The sequence below is a fragment of the Chrysemys picta genome, chromosome 2 (assembly GCF_011386835.1).
Source record: "Chrysemys picta bellii isolate R12L10 chromosome 2, ASM1138683v2, whole genome shotgun sequence".
In the NCBI taxonomy this organism is placed as follows: Eukaryota; Metazoa; Chordata; order Testudines; family Emydidae; genus Chrysemys; species Chrysemys picta.
The window spans coordinates 29,309,536-29,325,699 of NC_088792.1; the positions used below are offsets into that span (position 1 = coordinate 29,309,536).

At 44.0% G+C, this 16,164-nt stretch overlaps 1 protein-coding gene across 3 annotated transcripts in view; it reads right to left on the bottom strand.

Moving 5' to 3' along the window:
- CCNY (cyclin Y) overlaps window positions 1–16,164 on the bottom strand; it is a 210,989-nt gene that overhangs the window by 176,624 nt on the left and 18,201 nt on the right. The window contains exon 2 of one of the 3 annotated variants that reach the window (XM_065582845.1): window positions 2,534–2,716. The exons of the other annotated variants lie outside the window; for them this stretch is intronic. Coding sequence (XP_065438917.1) covers window positions 2,534–2,609 — 76 coding nt within the window. The 5' untranslated portion in view covers window positions 2,610–2,716. The remainder of the gene's footprint in view (window positions 1–2,533; window positions 2,717–16,164) is intronic. 3 annotated transcript variants of the gene reach the window in all.

The following is a 16,164-nucleotide window of genomic DNA, read 5'->3' on the forward strand; positions in this document are numbered from 1 at the left end:
GTGTTGGAGCAGACTGGCATGTCTGGCTCAGCAAGACAGGGTGCTGGAGTCCTGAGCTGGCGGGGAAAACAGGAGCAGAGGTAGTCTTGTCACATCGGTTGGCAGCTCCCAAGGGGGTTTCTGTGATCCAACCCGTCACACCTTGGGCTTAGCACTCCTATTGCTTGTATAAAGTGGCATAGAATATCAAAGCTTGTACTTGAGGTCAATAGTCAGATTCTTACAGTTCCTCCTGGTGAACTCTATCCACAGCCTCCAACAAAAAGCATTTTAAAAATTCATAAAAGCCTTTCCACTTATCCAGCTACCCAATATATATTAAGACCATCTACTCTCGGGAAAGGGCTTTTTCACTTGGCTCTGTATTGACATGCTTTCCTGTCTCATTTTCTTCTCAGTGTGTCGACCCTCTTCTGCAATACCCACAATAGCATAGCAGAGATTAAATTGTCAATAGAAGTTTTCTGCTCCGAATTCATCTCTTTCCCCCTTCACAGACAGCCACTAGGTAACGAATTATCTTCTAATAAGAAGATGGGGCTTCAGCTCAAGGTCAGACAGAAAATTAAAAACACATTTTAACACTAGTGCTTTTTAAACATCCCTCATCCCCCTCCACTATTTTCCCATGGAGTAGGCCATTGGGTAAGCTGGTGGTCTCAGGACAGTTCCTACTGGGCAGGTATCTACAACATACATATAGACACAATCTGTAGGCAGTCTGAGTAGAGAAGCTAAGGACTTCCAGCTAAGGACTCCAGTTTCTACATCACCCGAAGAAACGGTCCTTTCAAGTCAAGGTTGAGGCAAACTAACATGGTCTGCGGAAAAGCACACACCAACACTCCCTATGCTGCACCCATTTTGTGGCTGAACAGCCAAGCTCAGTCTCCAAAGCTTTTGATGTAGCACTTTGCATAAGCACTTTAATTATAAGTGAATGTTTGAACACTTAAATTGTTACACAGCTCGTGTCTCCTGGTGAAATGAGTGTCTATCTTTCAGGATGACAGTTACCACAAAAGAAAAGAAATGCCTCATGCAACTCCAATCACAAGAAATACCCAGAACACCCCAGATTAACCTAAATGAAGTGTGCTAATCCAAGAAAATCTTTAGTTAACTCTGGGATGCGGCAGAAGCCACATCTGGTGACACTGGCCTTTTCTAAACTCTGATTTAAGAATGGGAGGGAGGGAATGCATTCACATCTATGAAACAGAGGCTAAATCTAAAGAGGAGTCCAACCACTCCCTTGGCAAGCAGCCCAGTCCAGCCACCACCACTGCTTCCAACCACTCTGCTGGAAAGGATGGGAACCTGGTGGTTCCTATCAGAGTGCTATCCTTGGCACCTTCATCATCTGGATCATTTTCAAGCCAATAGGAACCTGATAAACATGAAATCCTTGCTCCCTGCCTCCTCCAGGACTCTTTTCAGGGAAGGGAGCATTATCTGGGTGTGTTTTCCCTCCCTCCCACACCACAATCTCCAATTATTATGATGTGTGTTTACTATTCTGCCCTCCCCTGGACTCCTATTCACTGGAAGAGGCAGGGAGCTGCCTCTTCTATTCCTCTCCCCACCCCAATATTCATTTGGGTCTTCCTGAACTACCAAGGAGAATCTTTACTTGACTGATGGCAGCATGAATCTAACATACAGGCTTCGTATAGAAACAGTGCACATGGGGAGAAAAAGTATGTAACCGGTGAGAAAAAACAGCATACATCTTGCCCAACATTTTTTTTGTAAAAGACGACCCCAGTACCTTTCCAAGAGCTTTCCATCCAAATGCTAATGCCTGTGTGCCATTTGTTTTTTTATAAATTTACCACCACAAAGTTCCCCATTCTCTGTTATTCATACTTTTGCTACAGTGTCAAAAGGAAACCCCATTTTAATGCTTTGTTTCCCTTCATTTCTATAAGAGTCTTCCCTAATATAGGTTACTAGCCACTTCCCAGCAATTATTTAAAAAAAAAAATGTTTTCCCCCCCTCCTTGACAGGAGAAGATAAACAGGAGTTTTGCTTTTTCTGAAAGTCAACATCTTGTCTCATTATTATGTTAATACTCTATCCAGACGTGAAAACCTGACTACTCTATGCAGTGGGAAATCCATAGTCCACAGGAGGACTGGGAGCAGGGGGAAAACAGGGATTTGAGATGTAATCTAGGTATACTTTCGAGGGAAAAACAAAACGTGGAACTCTGAAAGATGACTTTGTCCCTATGGAAAACTATTAAAAAAGGGCCAAAATTTCCCTATCCTGAGTTTATGGCTATTAGGAAAGTGTCTGTAAGTGATATTGTAAGTGGTAATGAGATAGTTACACTAGGCCCGAAAGAGGAAAGCTCAAACTACTTAACATGAAATTCACATTCTGAGGAGTGAAGATGCTGCTCTTGGTTTGAGTTTATCACTACAAGCGACCCTAATAAAGCCTACAGTTCTGCATTCTTGTTTCACTAGAGTTTCTCTACCTGTCCTCCTTCACGCTTTGATAGAGCTCATGAGATGTCCAAATTACCTTCTGCCCAGACTGGTGGGTGTGCACAGCTTTCAAATGCACAATGGATTAAGGACCCAGCAGCAGTGGGACACATGGTTATGTTGCTGATTGACTCCTTTGGGGCTCTTTTTCTTTACCCCATTCTTGTTGGTCTTCTCTTCTTTTTACAGAGCAGCTGGGAAGACAGGGCTGCACAGCTCTCTGAGGCAGGGAGAGAAAAGCAAAAAAAGAAAAAAAACCCCACCTCAGTGGCTACAGCTCTATTTAATTTATGAGTTCACATTACGAATCCGTATGTGCTGACAGTCACCAATCAAATCAGAGAGTACCTAGTGTTCTGTAAATAAAGAGATGGTGCTTTCTAGATAGTGATGTCTTCTAGTCCATAAGACTGAGATCACTTGTTTGAATATAAAACAAGTAATTTTACTATAGACTCTAGGCTTTATCTCTAGCTCTCAGAAGTGCAGTCAACAACTAAGAGTCCTGGATAACTAGTGAAACTAGGAATTTCCTATTTTGACATGATGTTTGCACTTGATTGCATTTTCCTGCCCATTGGGGAAAAAACTTGGGGTATGATCTGTGAGAAAAGCAGCTGTATATTCAATTATAAAACAAACTAAGGCTATGGCTACACTATGAGACTTTTAACGACACAGCTGTGCCATGTAGGTGCTGTTTGTCAGCAGGAGAGTTCTCCTGCCAACAAAAAACTTCCACCCCCCCCCCAAGCGGCAGCGTCTTTGTCAGCAGGAGAGCGCTCCTGCCGACAAAGCACTGTTCGCAAGGACGCTTTTCGTCGGTAAAACTTTTCTTGTTCCAGGGGGTGTTGTTTTAACACCCCTTAATGACAGAAGTTTTGCCGACGAAGTGCCAGTGTAGACAAACCCTAAGCCTTTTCAGAGTAAAAGCACATGAAAGGCAAAAGTCATGACTAAGGCTAGGTCTATACTACCCGCCTGAATCGGCGGGTAGAAATCGACCTCTCGGGGATCGATTTATCGCGTTCCGTTGGGACGCGACAATCGATCCCCGAATCGGCGCTCTTACTCCACCAGCAGAGGTGGTAGTAAGCGCCGCCAACAGAAAGCTGCAGAAGTCGATTTTGCCGCCGTCCTCACAACGGGGTAAGTCGGCTGCGATACGTCGAATTCAGCTACGCTATTCACGTAGCTAAATTTGCGTATCTTAAATCGACTCCCCCCTGTAGTGTAGATGTACCCTTAGGGGAAAGGAATTGAGAAAACATGCTGGAAAGTGTATTGTCCTGTTAGTCTATTGTTTTGAAACACATCCGAAGAAGTGGGCTGTAGTCCACGAAAGCTTATGCTCTAATAAATTTGTTAGTCTCTAAGGTGCCACAAGTCCTCCTGTTCTTCTTTTTGTAGATTTCCTTTAGCAACCTATTGAAGAAATTTCTCTCTCATTGTAACCTGAGTTTATTCTGCACAAAGAACTCCATGCTAATTAGGGGACATACTTCACCATTTCTACTAACAGTTTAAAACAACAAGACAGATCCTCAGGTGGTGTAAATCAATTTAGTCTATGAAAGCCCTACCCTCATCTTGAAGTCATTTCTGCATTTCTCTGCTTATCTGTAACATAATAGTTTTTGAATGCCACATCTGATCAATTCCAGAATTTCAGGGAATGCTCAAGGCACCGATGCAGAGAACTCTGTGCCTTTGGAGGTGGGGTTGCGGAAAAACAAAAGAGGGGGAAATGAGGACAGACATGCCAACTCATGCAAATTTATTGTGAGAGACACCATTCCTAAGTACAATTAAGCCTTACTCATGATCTCACAAGAGAGTTATCAAATCTCAAGAATTTTTTTTCACTTCCACAAGGAGGGGCTCCCACTGTCAGCCCCCCACTTCAGGGCTCCTGCTGCCGGCTGCTACCCTTCCAGCCTGGGATGTGGGAGAGAGGACCCCACTGAAGCCCGCCCCCCCTCCCCCAGGCCTGGGGAGGGTGAAGTACTCTGAAAGGAGCAGAGGTGAGGCTTGGAGGGCTGAACTATGTCCTGGTGACTGCAGGGGAACTGAAATGAGGAGGGTGAGGCAGGGCTGTATTGATGGTGGGTGCTGAGCTGGTGGGGTGTGTGCTGAGAAGGTGAAGTGAGGGCCGGGGGGCTTGGAAGACTGGACAGAATTAATTGCCGGGCAGGAGACAGGTAAATGTGAGGGGGAGAGCTCTGGCAGCTGGGGCCAAAATCTCCCTACCCAGCACCTATGGAAGAGTGGGCAACACTGTCACATGCACACACACTTGGGATGGGCCGGGGGAGTTCAAAAATAAATAAATCAAGAGAGACTGACCTAAAGTACATAATCCAATCTTTAAAATAAATAAATAAATAAATCTTATTTTGGGAGGTCCGATTCATGATTTTTGATCTCTGGAAGTTGGCAATACTGTCAGGGACACTTGGAGCCCCTGCCATCTGTTTAGCATAGCCACAGTTACAAGCACCTCTGCAATCAACTACAGAACAACTGGTTGACTGCATCCCTGAATACCTTCCAGCATAACACCACCCCTGCTCATCCTCCCCTAGAGCTTAACATGTTGACACCCTGAATGACTTCTCTCCCAGACACATCACAAGGTGGGGGTCAGGAGAGGCAATGCGGGAACCCACTCAGTTCCTGGCATGGGATGCGGGGGAGGGGGGTAACAGAATGGGGGACCAGGCCACACAGAGCTCCTAGCATGGTGTGGGGAAGGAAGAAAATGGAGAATACATAGAGCTCTGGGGAACACTGGTATGGGCAGCACACAGAACCCCTGGAAGGGAATAGGGTGCAGTTGAAGGGAGTCATCCCTGAAATAAGAACAGGAGGACTTGTGGCACCTTAGAGACTAACAAATTTATTAGAGCATAAGCTTTCGTGGATTACAGCCCACTTCTTCGGATGCATATAGAATGGAACATATATTGAGGAGATATATATACACACAGACAGAGAGCATAAACAGGTGGGAGTTGTCTTACCACCTCTGAGAGGCCAATTAATTAAGAGAAAACAAACTTTTGAAGTGATAATCAAGCTAGCTCAGTACAGACAGTTAGATAACAAGTGTGAGAATACTTACAAGGGGAGATAGATTCAATGTTTGTAATGGCTCAGCCATTCCCAGTCTTTATTCAAACCGGAGTTGATTGTGTCTAGTTTGCATATCAATTCTAGCTCAGCAGTTTCTCGTTGGAGTCTGTTTTTGAAGTTTTTCTGTTGTAATATAGCCACCCGCAGGTCTGTCACTGAATGACCAGACAGGTTAAAGTGTTCTCCCACTGGTTTTTGAGTATTTTGATTCCTGATATCCTCTGATCCCACTGAGGATTACCTAAAGAAACTACACCATCTGCTAAAAAAACTCCCTGACAAAGCACAGGAACAAATCTGTACAGACACATGCCTAGAACCCCGACCAGGGGTATTCTATTTGCTACCCAAGATCCATAAACCTGGATATCCTGGACGCCCCATCATCTCAGGCATTGGCACCCTAACATCAGGCTTGTCTGGTTATGTAGACTCTCTCCTCAGACCCTACGCTACCAGCACTCCCAGCTATCTTCGAGACACCACTGACTTCCTGAGGAAACTACAATCCATCGGTGATCTTCCAGAAAACACCATCCTGGCCACTATGGACGTAGAAGCCCTCTACACCAATATTCCACACAAAGATGGACTACAAGCTATCAGGAACAGTATCCCTGATAATGTCACAGCTAACCTGGTGGCTGAACTTTGTGATTTTGTCCTCACCCACAACTATTTCACATTTGGGGACAATATATACCTTCAAGTCAGCGGCACTGCTATGGGTACCCGCATGGCCCCACAATATGCCAACATTTTTATGGCTGACTTAGAACAACGCTTCCTTAGCTCTCGTCCCCTAACGCCCCTACTCTACTTGCGCTACATTGATGACATCTTCATCATCTGGACCCATGGAAAAGAAGCCCTTGAGGAATTTCACCATGATTTCAATAATTTCCATCCCACCATCAACCTCAGCCTAGATCAATCCACACAAGCGGTCCATTTCCTGGACACTACTGTGCTAATAAGCGATGGTCACATAAATACCACCCTATATCGGAAACCTACTGACCGCTACACTTACCTACATGCCTCCAGCTTCCATCCAGGACACACCACACGATCCATTGTCTACAGCCAAGCCCTAAGATATAACCGCATTTGCTCCAATCCCTCGGATAGAGACAAGCACCTACAAGATCTCTATCAAGCATTCTTAAAACTACAATACCCACCTGCTGAAGTGAAAAAACAGATTGACAGAGCCAGACGAGTACCCAGAAGTCACCTCCTACAAGACAGGCCCAACAAAGAAAATAACAGAACACCACTAGCTGTCACCTTCAGCCCCCAACTAAAACCTCTCCAGCGCATCATCAGAGATCTACAACCTATCCTGAAAGATGATCCTTTACTCTCACAGATCTTGGGAGACACACCTGTCCTCGCTTACAGACAACCCCCCAACCTAAAGCAAATACTCACCAGCAACCACACATCACTGAACAAAACCACTAACCCAGGAACCTATCCTTGTAACAAACCCCGATGCCAACTCTGTCCACATATCTATTCCAGTGACATCATCATAGGACCTAATCACATCAGCCATACCATCAGGGGCTCGTTCACCTGCACATCTACCAATGTGATATATGCCATCATGTGCCAGCAATGCCCCTCTGCCATGTACATTGGCCAAACCGGACAGTCTCTACGCAAAAGAATTAATGGACACAAATCTGACATCAGGAATCAAAATACTCAAAAACCAGTGGGAGAACACTTTAACCTGTCTGGTCATTCAGTGACAGACCTGCGGGTGGCTATATTACAACAGAAAAACTTCAAAAACAGACTCCAACGAGAAACTGCTGAGCTAGAATTGATATGCAAACTAGACACAATCAACTCCGGTTTGAATAAAGACTGGGAATGGCTGAGCCATTACAAACATTGAATCTATCTCCCCTTGTAAGTATTCTCACACTTGTTATCTAACTGTCTGTACTGAGCTAGCTTGATTATCACTTCAAAAGTTTGTTTTCTCTTAATTAATTGGCCTCTCAGAGGTGGTAAGACAACTCCCACCTGTTTATGCTCTCTGTCTGTGTGTATATATATCTCCTCAATATATGTTCCATTCTATATGCATCCGAAGAAGTGAGCTGTAGTCCACGAAAGCTTATGCTCTAATAAATTTGTTAGTCTCTAAGGTGCCACAAGTCCTCCTGTTCTTCTTTTTGCGGATACAGACTAACACGGCTGCTACTCTGAAACTTTTCATCCCTGAAATAGAGGGGCATGGGAGGGTGGTACACAGGGATCTCATGGGGTAGAAGAGGGATACAAGGAGCTGCTGGTGCGTGCAGTATGCTCAGCATACTGAAGCTATGAGGCATGTGACCTCCTGCTTCACAACAGCTGAATAGAATATCTGTCCCTAAAAGTTTTAAGTGAGCATTAGTGCTGGTAAAAAGTGCTTAAACAAATGAACCCAGGGAGGGTGAAATTCCAACAAAACAGAGATCGCATGAGCAGTAGCAATACAAGCGCCTCTGTGTTTCCCCACCAAAAAGCCTCAAAACTAAAGACCAACCCTCGAAGGGCATTTCCTAACAATAGCTGTTAATTTCCCTTCAGTGTTGTTTGAATGAGAAGATTCACAAATACACTAAGAAGAATTCAGGAGTTATATTGTATAGTCAGTGCAAGAGATAGAATAAAGTGCTTTTGATTCTGTCACAAATTTGCTATTATCATGCAAAATGCATTTAGCCACAGTTATGAACAACAAACGTCTATTATTATTTTTAAAATTAGTTTACAGTATCAAGATGCCCTTTAAAAAAAGATTTTCATGCTAGAGACGGGCAAAGGAGAATAAATATTGACTTGAAATTGATTCTTGTTTCCAAGATCCAGATGTAGTATGTGCCAAATAAGCTAATGTCAGAATCTCTTTTGGCTTTCATTCTAAATGCTGCCTGGCCTTTCTTTAGCGTCCATCTTCCTAATAGGCAAAGAATAAGTAATTTTGCAACTCTCCTTTTACTCCTTCTTGAGTTTTTTATTTTGATTTTTTAAAATCAACAAAATCACCGAAGCCTGAAAATCTCACACATACACATCCCCTGCAAAAGAGGTAAGTATGACAAAAGCAGTATCATAAGACTAAATAAAATAATACAACTCATCCACAGGTAATTCACGACCCTCGATAGTTTGCTGGGTCAACACCCTGCACATTAAGGTAATAATGAACCCTCTCAACCAAAGTAACAAAGAAACTGGAAATACTGAACACGGACATTATATCTCCACTACAATCTTAAGTCGACCTAGATAGCGTCCACACTCCTCTCCTTCTGTCGGTGGTGCGTGTCCTTCCCTGAAGCGCTTCCACTGACTGAAGAGGGGCAGTGCAGGGGGCTGAGAGCCAAGGCTCTCAACTCCGCACAGCTCCCCCCGGGCTTCTTGCCTCCCTGCTAAGCTGTCCGGGGCTTCTTGCCTCCGGTGGGGAGACCCACACCCAGAGTCCAATCGGCTGCTGTGCTACTGGTGGAGAACCAAGAGCCCGGGGGGGGGAACCGAGCTCGGAGCCTCAGCGCAGCCAGGCTCCCTTCAAGGAGCCTAGGCAGCAGACAGCTGGGGAGCTAGGCTTTCTTGTCAATTTCACAGCCGCAGCAGAGCCCAAACATCTGCACAGTAAAGTTACAGCCCCGCAGCCTAAGCCTAGCGAGCACAAGTCAGCTGACCCGAACCAGCTGCAGCCATGCACCAGTCTTTTATTCCAGTGGGGATGTACCCGATGAGACAGTACTGGTCAGCATGACAAGCAGTGGCCACACCATGGCATCAAGTGTTTTTTAGACTTCATGGCCAAGGAGAGCTTAAGAAATTTACTAACCTGTTCCATAACTGCTGCTGTTTGAGAAGTGTTGCACCTGTCCATGCCACTTCATGTGTGTTCATGTCCAGGGCATGGTAGTCGGAGATTTTACTCTCAGCAGTACCCATCAGGGCAGCACATGAACACTGCTACCTCGTGCTGCTGCGTGATGGTATTAAAGGCAGAGCCACCTCCAGCTTCCCTCAGTTCCTTCTGACTGAAGAGACTGATAAAGAAGGGAAGCAGGGTAGGTCATGGAATGGACACATGCAACACATCTCTAAGAACAACAGTTACGGAACAGGTTAGTAACCATTTCTTCTGTGTGTGATTATACGTGTCCATTCCACTTCAGTGACTCACAAGCAGTTTGATCTGGAGATGGGATCGGAGTCTACCTGAACAAGGACTGGAGGCCCACAAATGCAAATCTGTTATCACCTCTAGATTGCTGAGAGATGGCATGTGAGGCAAAAGTATGCTCTGAAGTCTACGTTGCCACCTTACATGTATGTAGAATAGGCACTTAACTAGAAAGGCCACAGACACAGCCTTGCTGAACGTGTCATTACCCCATTTGGTGGAACTACATTGACCAAGCGTATTCAAGAGGATATCCAAGATGAGATCCTTTGAGAAGAGACTGGAAGTCCCTGCATCCTATCTGCAACTGCCACAAATAATTGTGAGGTTGATCTAACCAGCTTAGTCCTGTCCAAGTAGAATGCTAGCACTCGCCTGACATCCTAAGCATGGACTCTTTCCTCATCCTTATGAGCATGAGGCTTTGGGAAGAAAGAAGGCAAGTATATTGCCTGATTGAAGTGGAAGTGAGACACAACTTTTGTAAGAAACTTCGGATGGGGATGCTGGTAAATCTGGTCATTGAAGACCATATATGGAGGTCCAGACATTAGAGCACAAAGTTAATCCATTCTCCTGGCTAAACTGATTGCCACCAAAAAGGCTACCCTCATTTAAAGATGTAGCAAGGAACAGGTAGCTAGCGGTTCAAAGGGAGGACCTATTAGTTTTGACATCATGCTTAAATCCTATGGGGGAACAGGATTCTCCAGCGGGGGGGTGTAACAGTTCCAGACACTACAAAACGTGATCAACATAGAATTGGAAAAAACAGAACAATCATCAATCGGAGTGTAGCCTTTTATTTAAAGTGAATTTAGTAACGTTGTATTACACCACCACAGGTTTGGCTCTGGCAGCTACAGTTTCAAGCTCAGAGTGAAAGTCACCTCTGCTACCTGCTTTAGATTTAGAGCCTCTAGGAACACAAAGACCAAGGATAGTGACCACACATACAGTCACAAGTAAAAGGTCTAGTCTGTTTTACGAGTTTTATTAAAAAGTTACAATTAAAGTTATGATTACCCATGCAAACAGAATTCTATAAAGACTTATGCACAAGTATAATCATGCTCACATCCTTAACTTCTTAGGGACTGATGGATGCCTTGCCAATTGATCATCAGTAGAGGGATGGTTCCTTCTGGAGTTTTCCCATAGGGAACTTGTTTTACCCAATCTGGTAGCCCTCTTATCTTGTAATTCTGTGTAGAATTTGCTACACTCTATGAATTTGCATGAAAGTGTCCACTCTCTTTTTCCTTATTTGTATTGTGTCCCCCAAGAATATTGGGGTACACATTTTTCATAGGTTATTTATAGTTTTTTATTCTCATTAGCAATTATGCACATAGTGCACCCTGCAACTAGGGCAAATGTTAGAAAAATGTAACTACCGAGTGTCTTCTAATCAAAAATTAATCTTGCAGTTAATTTTTCCATAATACCACCCACTGGCACATCTTCTCCTATTATCTTGTGGCACAGGGTCATTCTTTGGACACTTACATCAAGCATTTCTTAAGCCTATGGCCTAGTATGGCTAAGCTGACATTTTACAGGCCTCAGCGTTTCAGCACGACTTACTTAGATACCTAATCCATTCTAAATACTAATCAATCTTATGCTTCTATAATCCTACAATTTAAATCTGTTTAGCATACAATGATTATATATGACATGACATGTTAGTTAATCATAACATCAGACAATAAAATGAAGGATAAAATGAATCAATTGGCCACAGGAGGACAGAAAGCCAAGATAGCTGCTAGATAGACCTTGATGGCCAGGACTTTTTGTTTTATGAATTACAGATATTCCAGACTGGGGGAGGGTACATAATGCCTGTACTCAACCCACTATGATGTGGGTGGAAGGGAAGGTGCAGTCTGCCACTGTACTTCGGTGGGCTCCAGGAGAGCCTCAATCAGAAGTGCCAGGTCCTACGGTGGCCAGAATGTCACTACGTCTGTAGGACAACTCGCAAACCTCTTCCACCTGGATATTCAAGGCAGAAGCCACCCTCTTTGAAAGGTCCTGATAGCTATCACACAAAGCCTTCCGACACCACTGCCTCATCAGATGAGGAAGAGGATGAAGCCACGAGCTCCACAATGGAGCCTCCTCTGGCACTTGCCGGGCAATACCCTCCTATTCGATACTGAGCCGGCCTCCAACTCTACTTGGTGGCATGGGTCTTGCTACCTACTCAAAGAAGCAGAGTCGGGAGGGCATGGAGACAACCTGGAGGCAGGTGGAAACTCCCAAGGATTCCAAAACAGCCACTGGGCTTTATTGGCTTGACAAGATGGGCCCCTCCAGAGGTTACCAGTAGCGGTAAGCCCTTGGAGGGGAATGGTGAGGTATGAGATGCAACTGAAAGACACACGAGCCAACCTGCAAGTCCGAAGATTAATCAGCTCATTCTGACGTGGGGGGGGGGCGGCTATTCCTTTCGATGCTGATGATCGGTACTGAGACGCCGGAGAAGACAGCGCCAGAGAGATCACTGACAGCTTCCCTCTGGACAGCACTGAATGAAGCAGCACTCAGATCCGGAGGCGCCCATGGTACCACATGCTGGGTCATAGCAGTCAGCAATGCTTTACCCAGTCAGAGGTTCCGTGCAAGAGGACTCCTCAACTGCTGGTGAAACTGCTACCAATAGACTCAATAAGTCCCATGCCACAGCATAAGATTCCAGAGCTGATGGCACTGGGATAGCCTCCTGCTGGGTAGGACACCACAGACAGCACCACTGAGCTTAAACAGTGCTACTTCAGGAGCTGGTCTCAACAGTGCCTGTGCCAGCACCAGAGTCAACAGATCTGACCAAGTGGATGACTTCCTTGGGGAGTGCCTTGAATTCAAGTGCACTCAGCTTCCAGGCACCAAAGGTCAGCAAGCTTGCAGATAGATGGAGTTCCCGCTCCCAAATGTTGAATCCTTCAAGAGTAACTTGAAGTGTTTCTTCCTCAGTGCCTGGGAAGGAGACTGGTGCCAGGAGTCAGCCAACGCAAGAGTAATGCTCCTGACTGAACCACATATGTTTGGCAGCCAGAGTGGGAATGCTCAGAGAGGGTGCAGAACTGCCTGCCTCAGTAGAAATTTAAGTCTGGCCACCCTGCCTCTTTGGTCCTTGGTTTAAAGTCCCTACAAACTGGACACCGATCCCAAATTTGAGACTCTCCAAGACATGTCAGGCACCTGGAATGAGAGTCACTTACTGGCAGCGTCTTTTGCAGGAATGACAGGCTTGAAGCCTCATGACCAAGGCATGCTCCAGCCCCAGTACCAGAACCCACTAAAGGAACTGACGTGCATAACACTCTAAAAGTAAAACTTAACGCTAAAATCTATCTAATACTAAAACTACAGCTAAATGAGTCCAACTGGTACAAAAGAGACAAATTGGGAAAGCTTGTGAAGGTAAAACAAGATGCTCCAACAATTGTTACGGGCAGTAAGGAGGAACTTAGGGGGTATCTGGGGGCAGCTTTGTCTTTTATACCATCATGAGGCAGCAGAGGGCACAAGCCTCACCCTGATGAGTACTGCTGAGGAAAAAGTCTCTGACAACAGCAAACGAGGTGCGCACATACCTGAAGTAGAATGGACATGTGCAATCACTCAAAGAAGGGAAAGATTCAATGGGACTTAAAATACGTGCTGAAACTCAAGATACTTTTCCGAATCAGGGCCTGGATCTGTATCAATCTCAGCTATATGCACACAAAAAACATTATGACTGTGTTCTTTAAAAGTTAATGTACACATCTTTCTGGAGAACCAACCAACCAACCAACGGTTCTGATTTACGTTTGCAGACCAATCTAACTAGATTTCTCTTGCTTCCAGTTATTTCATTGCAACAACCTCAAATGTAGACAATACCATCAAAGTAAGTGTTATCATGTGCTACTTTAATATCAATGGTATTTGCTGGCAATCTCTTATAGATAACACAGTAATAAAGTATAGGAAATGTGAATTTTACCACCAGATCATTGAATGAAACAGAACACTAAACTAAAAAGCAGAATGAGGTCAATGGGACTACTTACGATCTTCATGTTACACACGCTCACCTGCTTAGCATCTTGAAGGACAGATTAAACAATGGTTTAAGCCAACATTATCCCCATGCATGCTCTGATTCAGCAAAGCACTTCAGAATGTGCTTAAGTCCCACTCTTTGCTGAGAGTTAAGCACAGACTGAAGTGCTTTAGGACATAAGCATGTGTTTAATGGAATGGACTTGAATACATGGTTATGCGTATTGCTGATTTGAGGACATGCACAGCAAATTATTTCTTGCATCATTTTCGTACTGAGATCATGGTCTGAGATAATGCAGTTGGCAAACACTAAATGTCTTAAATTATTCCCACTGTATCTGCACTGACTGCATCACCAAGATGCAAGAAAGATTAAAAACCCATTCCTAAAACTGACACGGGACCAGGAAAGTCTGCACACATTCTTGCAGTCTAGGCACTTCTATTAATTTTTGTCAAGTAAATAAGACAGGCTAAGCTATACAGCTGACTATACTATCACAAAGGTTGGCAGGTGTGCTGACTCAATATGTAGCATTCCCTCTAGTGTTTGGGCTGGTCTACACTGGGGGGGAGGGGGAAATCGATCCAAGATACGCAACTTCGAAGCATCTTTGATCGAATTACCTGGGGTCCAGACAGCGCGGGATCAATGGCCGCGGCTCCCCCGTCGACTGCACTACCGCCACTCACTCTGATGGAGTTCCGGAGTCGACGGTGAGCACGTTCGGGGATCGATATATCGCGTCTTAACGAGACATGATATATCGATCCCGGATAAATCGATTGCTACCCGCCAATACGGCGGGTAGTGAAGATGTACTCTTTGATTAGCAAAGTATGATTACTTTGAACAAGTTGCTTGTAGGGATGATGGGATCAACAGAACATTGTAACAGCAGGTAGGCATAGGCAACAGTACAGACAACTTCAGCAACTTTCCACAACAATCTTATTTTAACGCACTCGTGTAAGTTACCTCTCTTTAGGAGGAAGAAGGGGACAAAAGAAAGAACTTCGCCATCTCAACAGTGTAACCTGTTTTTCAATGTAACCGCCAAATGGATCGGTTTTGGGTCCCAATAGGGAAATGAGATTTCTCATTTACATTAAGAGAGAAATGCAAAAATATGTAGCAAGAGAAGATTTACAGCTGGAGGTATTAAAGTTTGGCAGAGCACCAATGACAGAAATTGAGACATTTGTTCTATGAATTGCAGGTCTTAACAGTGTTGCTAAGGGACTGAATCTGCTTGTAACTTTGTAACAAGAGGAAAGCAGCCTACACAGCTCAGTACTTTTTAAGCAAGGGGAAAAAACAACTAAATTCCATTTAAAGCGTAGCAACTAAGTGGCTTACTCACATACATACGTTACCAGAGAAAGTGCATGCTCAAAATACAAATGTCATTTCATGTCAGAAGGCACCGAAGATCAAAAATACGAAATCTTATCACCCTAGAGATAGCTATTTGATCTGATGTTGTGTAGGCTTGAGAAAATAAAGGATCAATATCATTGCCCCTGCAATAAAACCTGTTAACAGCAACTGTTAAAATGTAAATGTAATGTTAGGATGCATAACATATGGGCTACAAAATAATATTGAAATTTATAATGCCATCAAATATATCAATAATACACTCTCACTTAGACTACTATGTTCAGCTCTGCTCATCATATCTCAAAAAAGATATAGCAGAAATAGATATGATCCAGAGATGGGATGAGAAAAATTAGAGACTTGGAAAGATTTCCATGTAAAGAGAGAGAGAGAGAAGATTGGGATGAGTTTAGAAAGGAAATATAATAGAGCTATACAAACTAACGCATGAACAGAGGGGGTAAACCAGACAGACAATCCTATTTACCCTTTGATAATACAAGAATTAGGGATCAATTTCACATCCCAGACCAGGTCTCAAGATTATACTGCTAACACAACAGCACAGTAGACAGAAAGATGCTACACTGACAGAAACTCTATCTGTTAAGGTGATACGTTAATCAGAACCCTTTTATAGCCTCTTGTGTGGGTTAAGGACCACTGTATTCTAGGAGAAAGTTGAAAGAGTAGTGCTGCTATTTAAGAGGTATTTTTTCTCTCAATAATGGAACAGGTCAGGCTCTCAAAAAAAAAAAAAAAAAAACCACACACAGTCATTCAATTTCACTTTCAGGTTCTCATGGCCTACCACAATGCCTTAATATTTGGATTGCACACACTGCAATTCAAGTATTTATTCTAGAAAGAACTGTCTACTAGA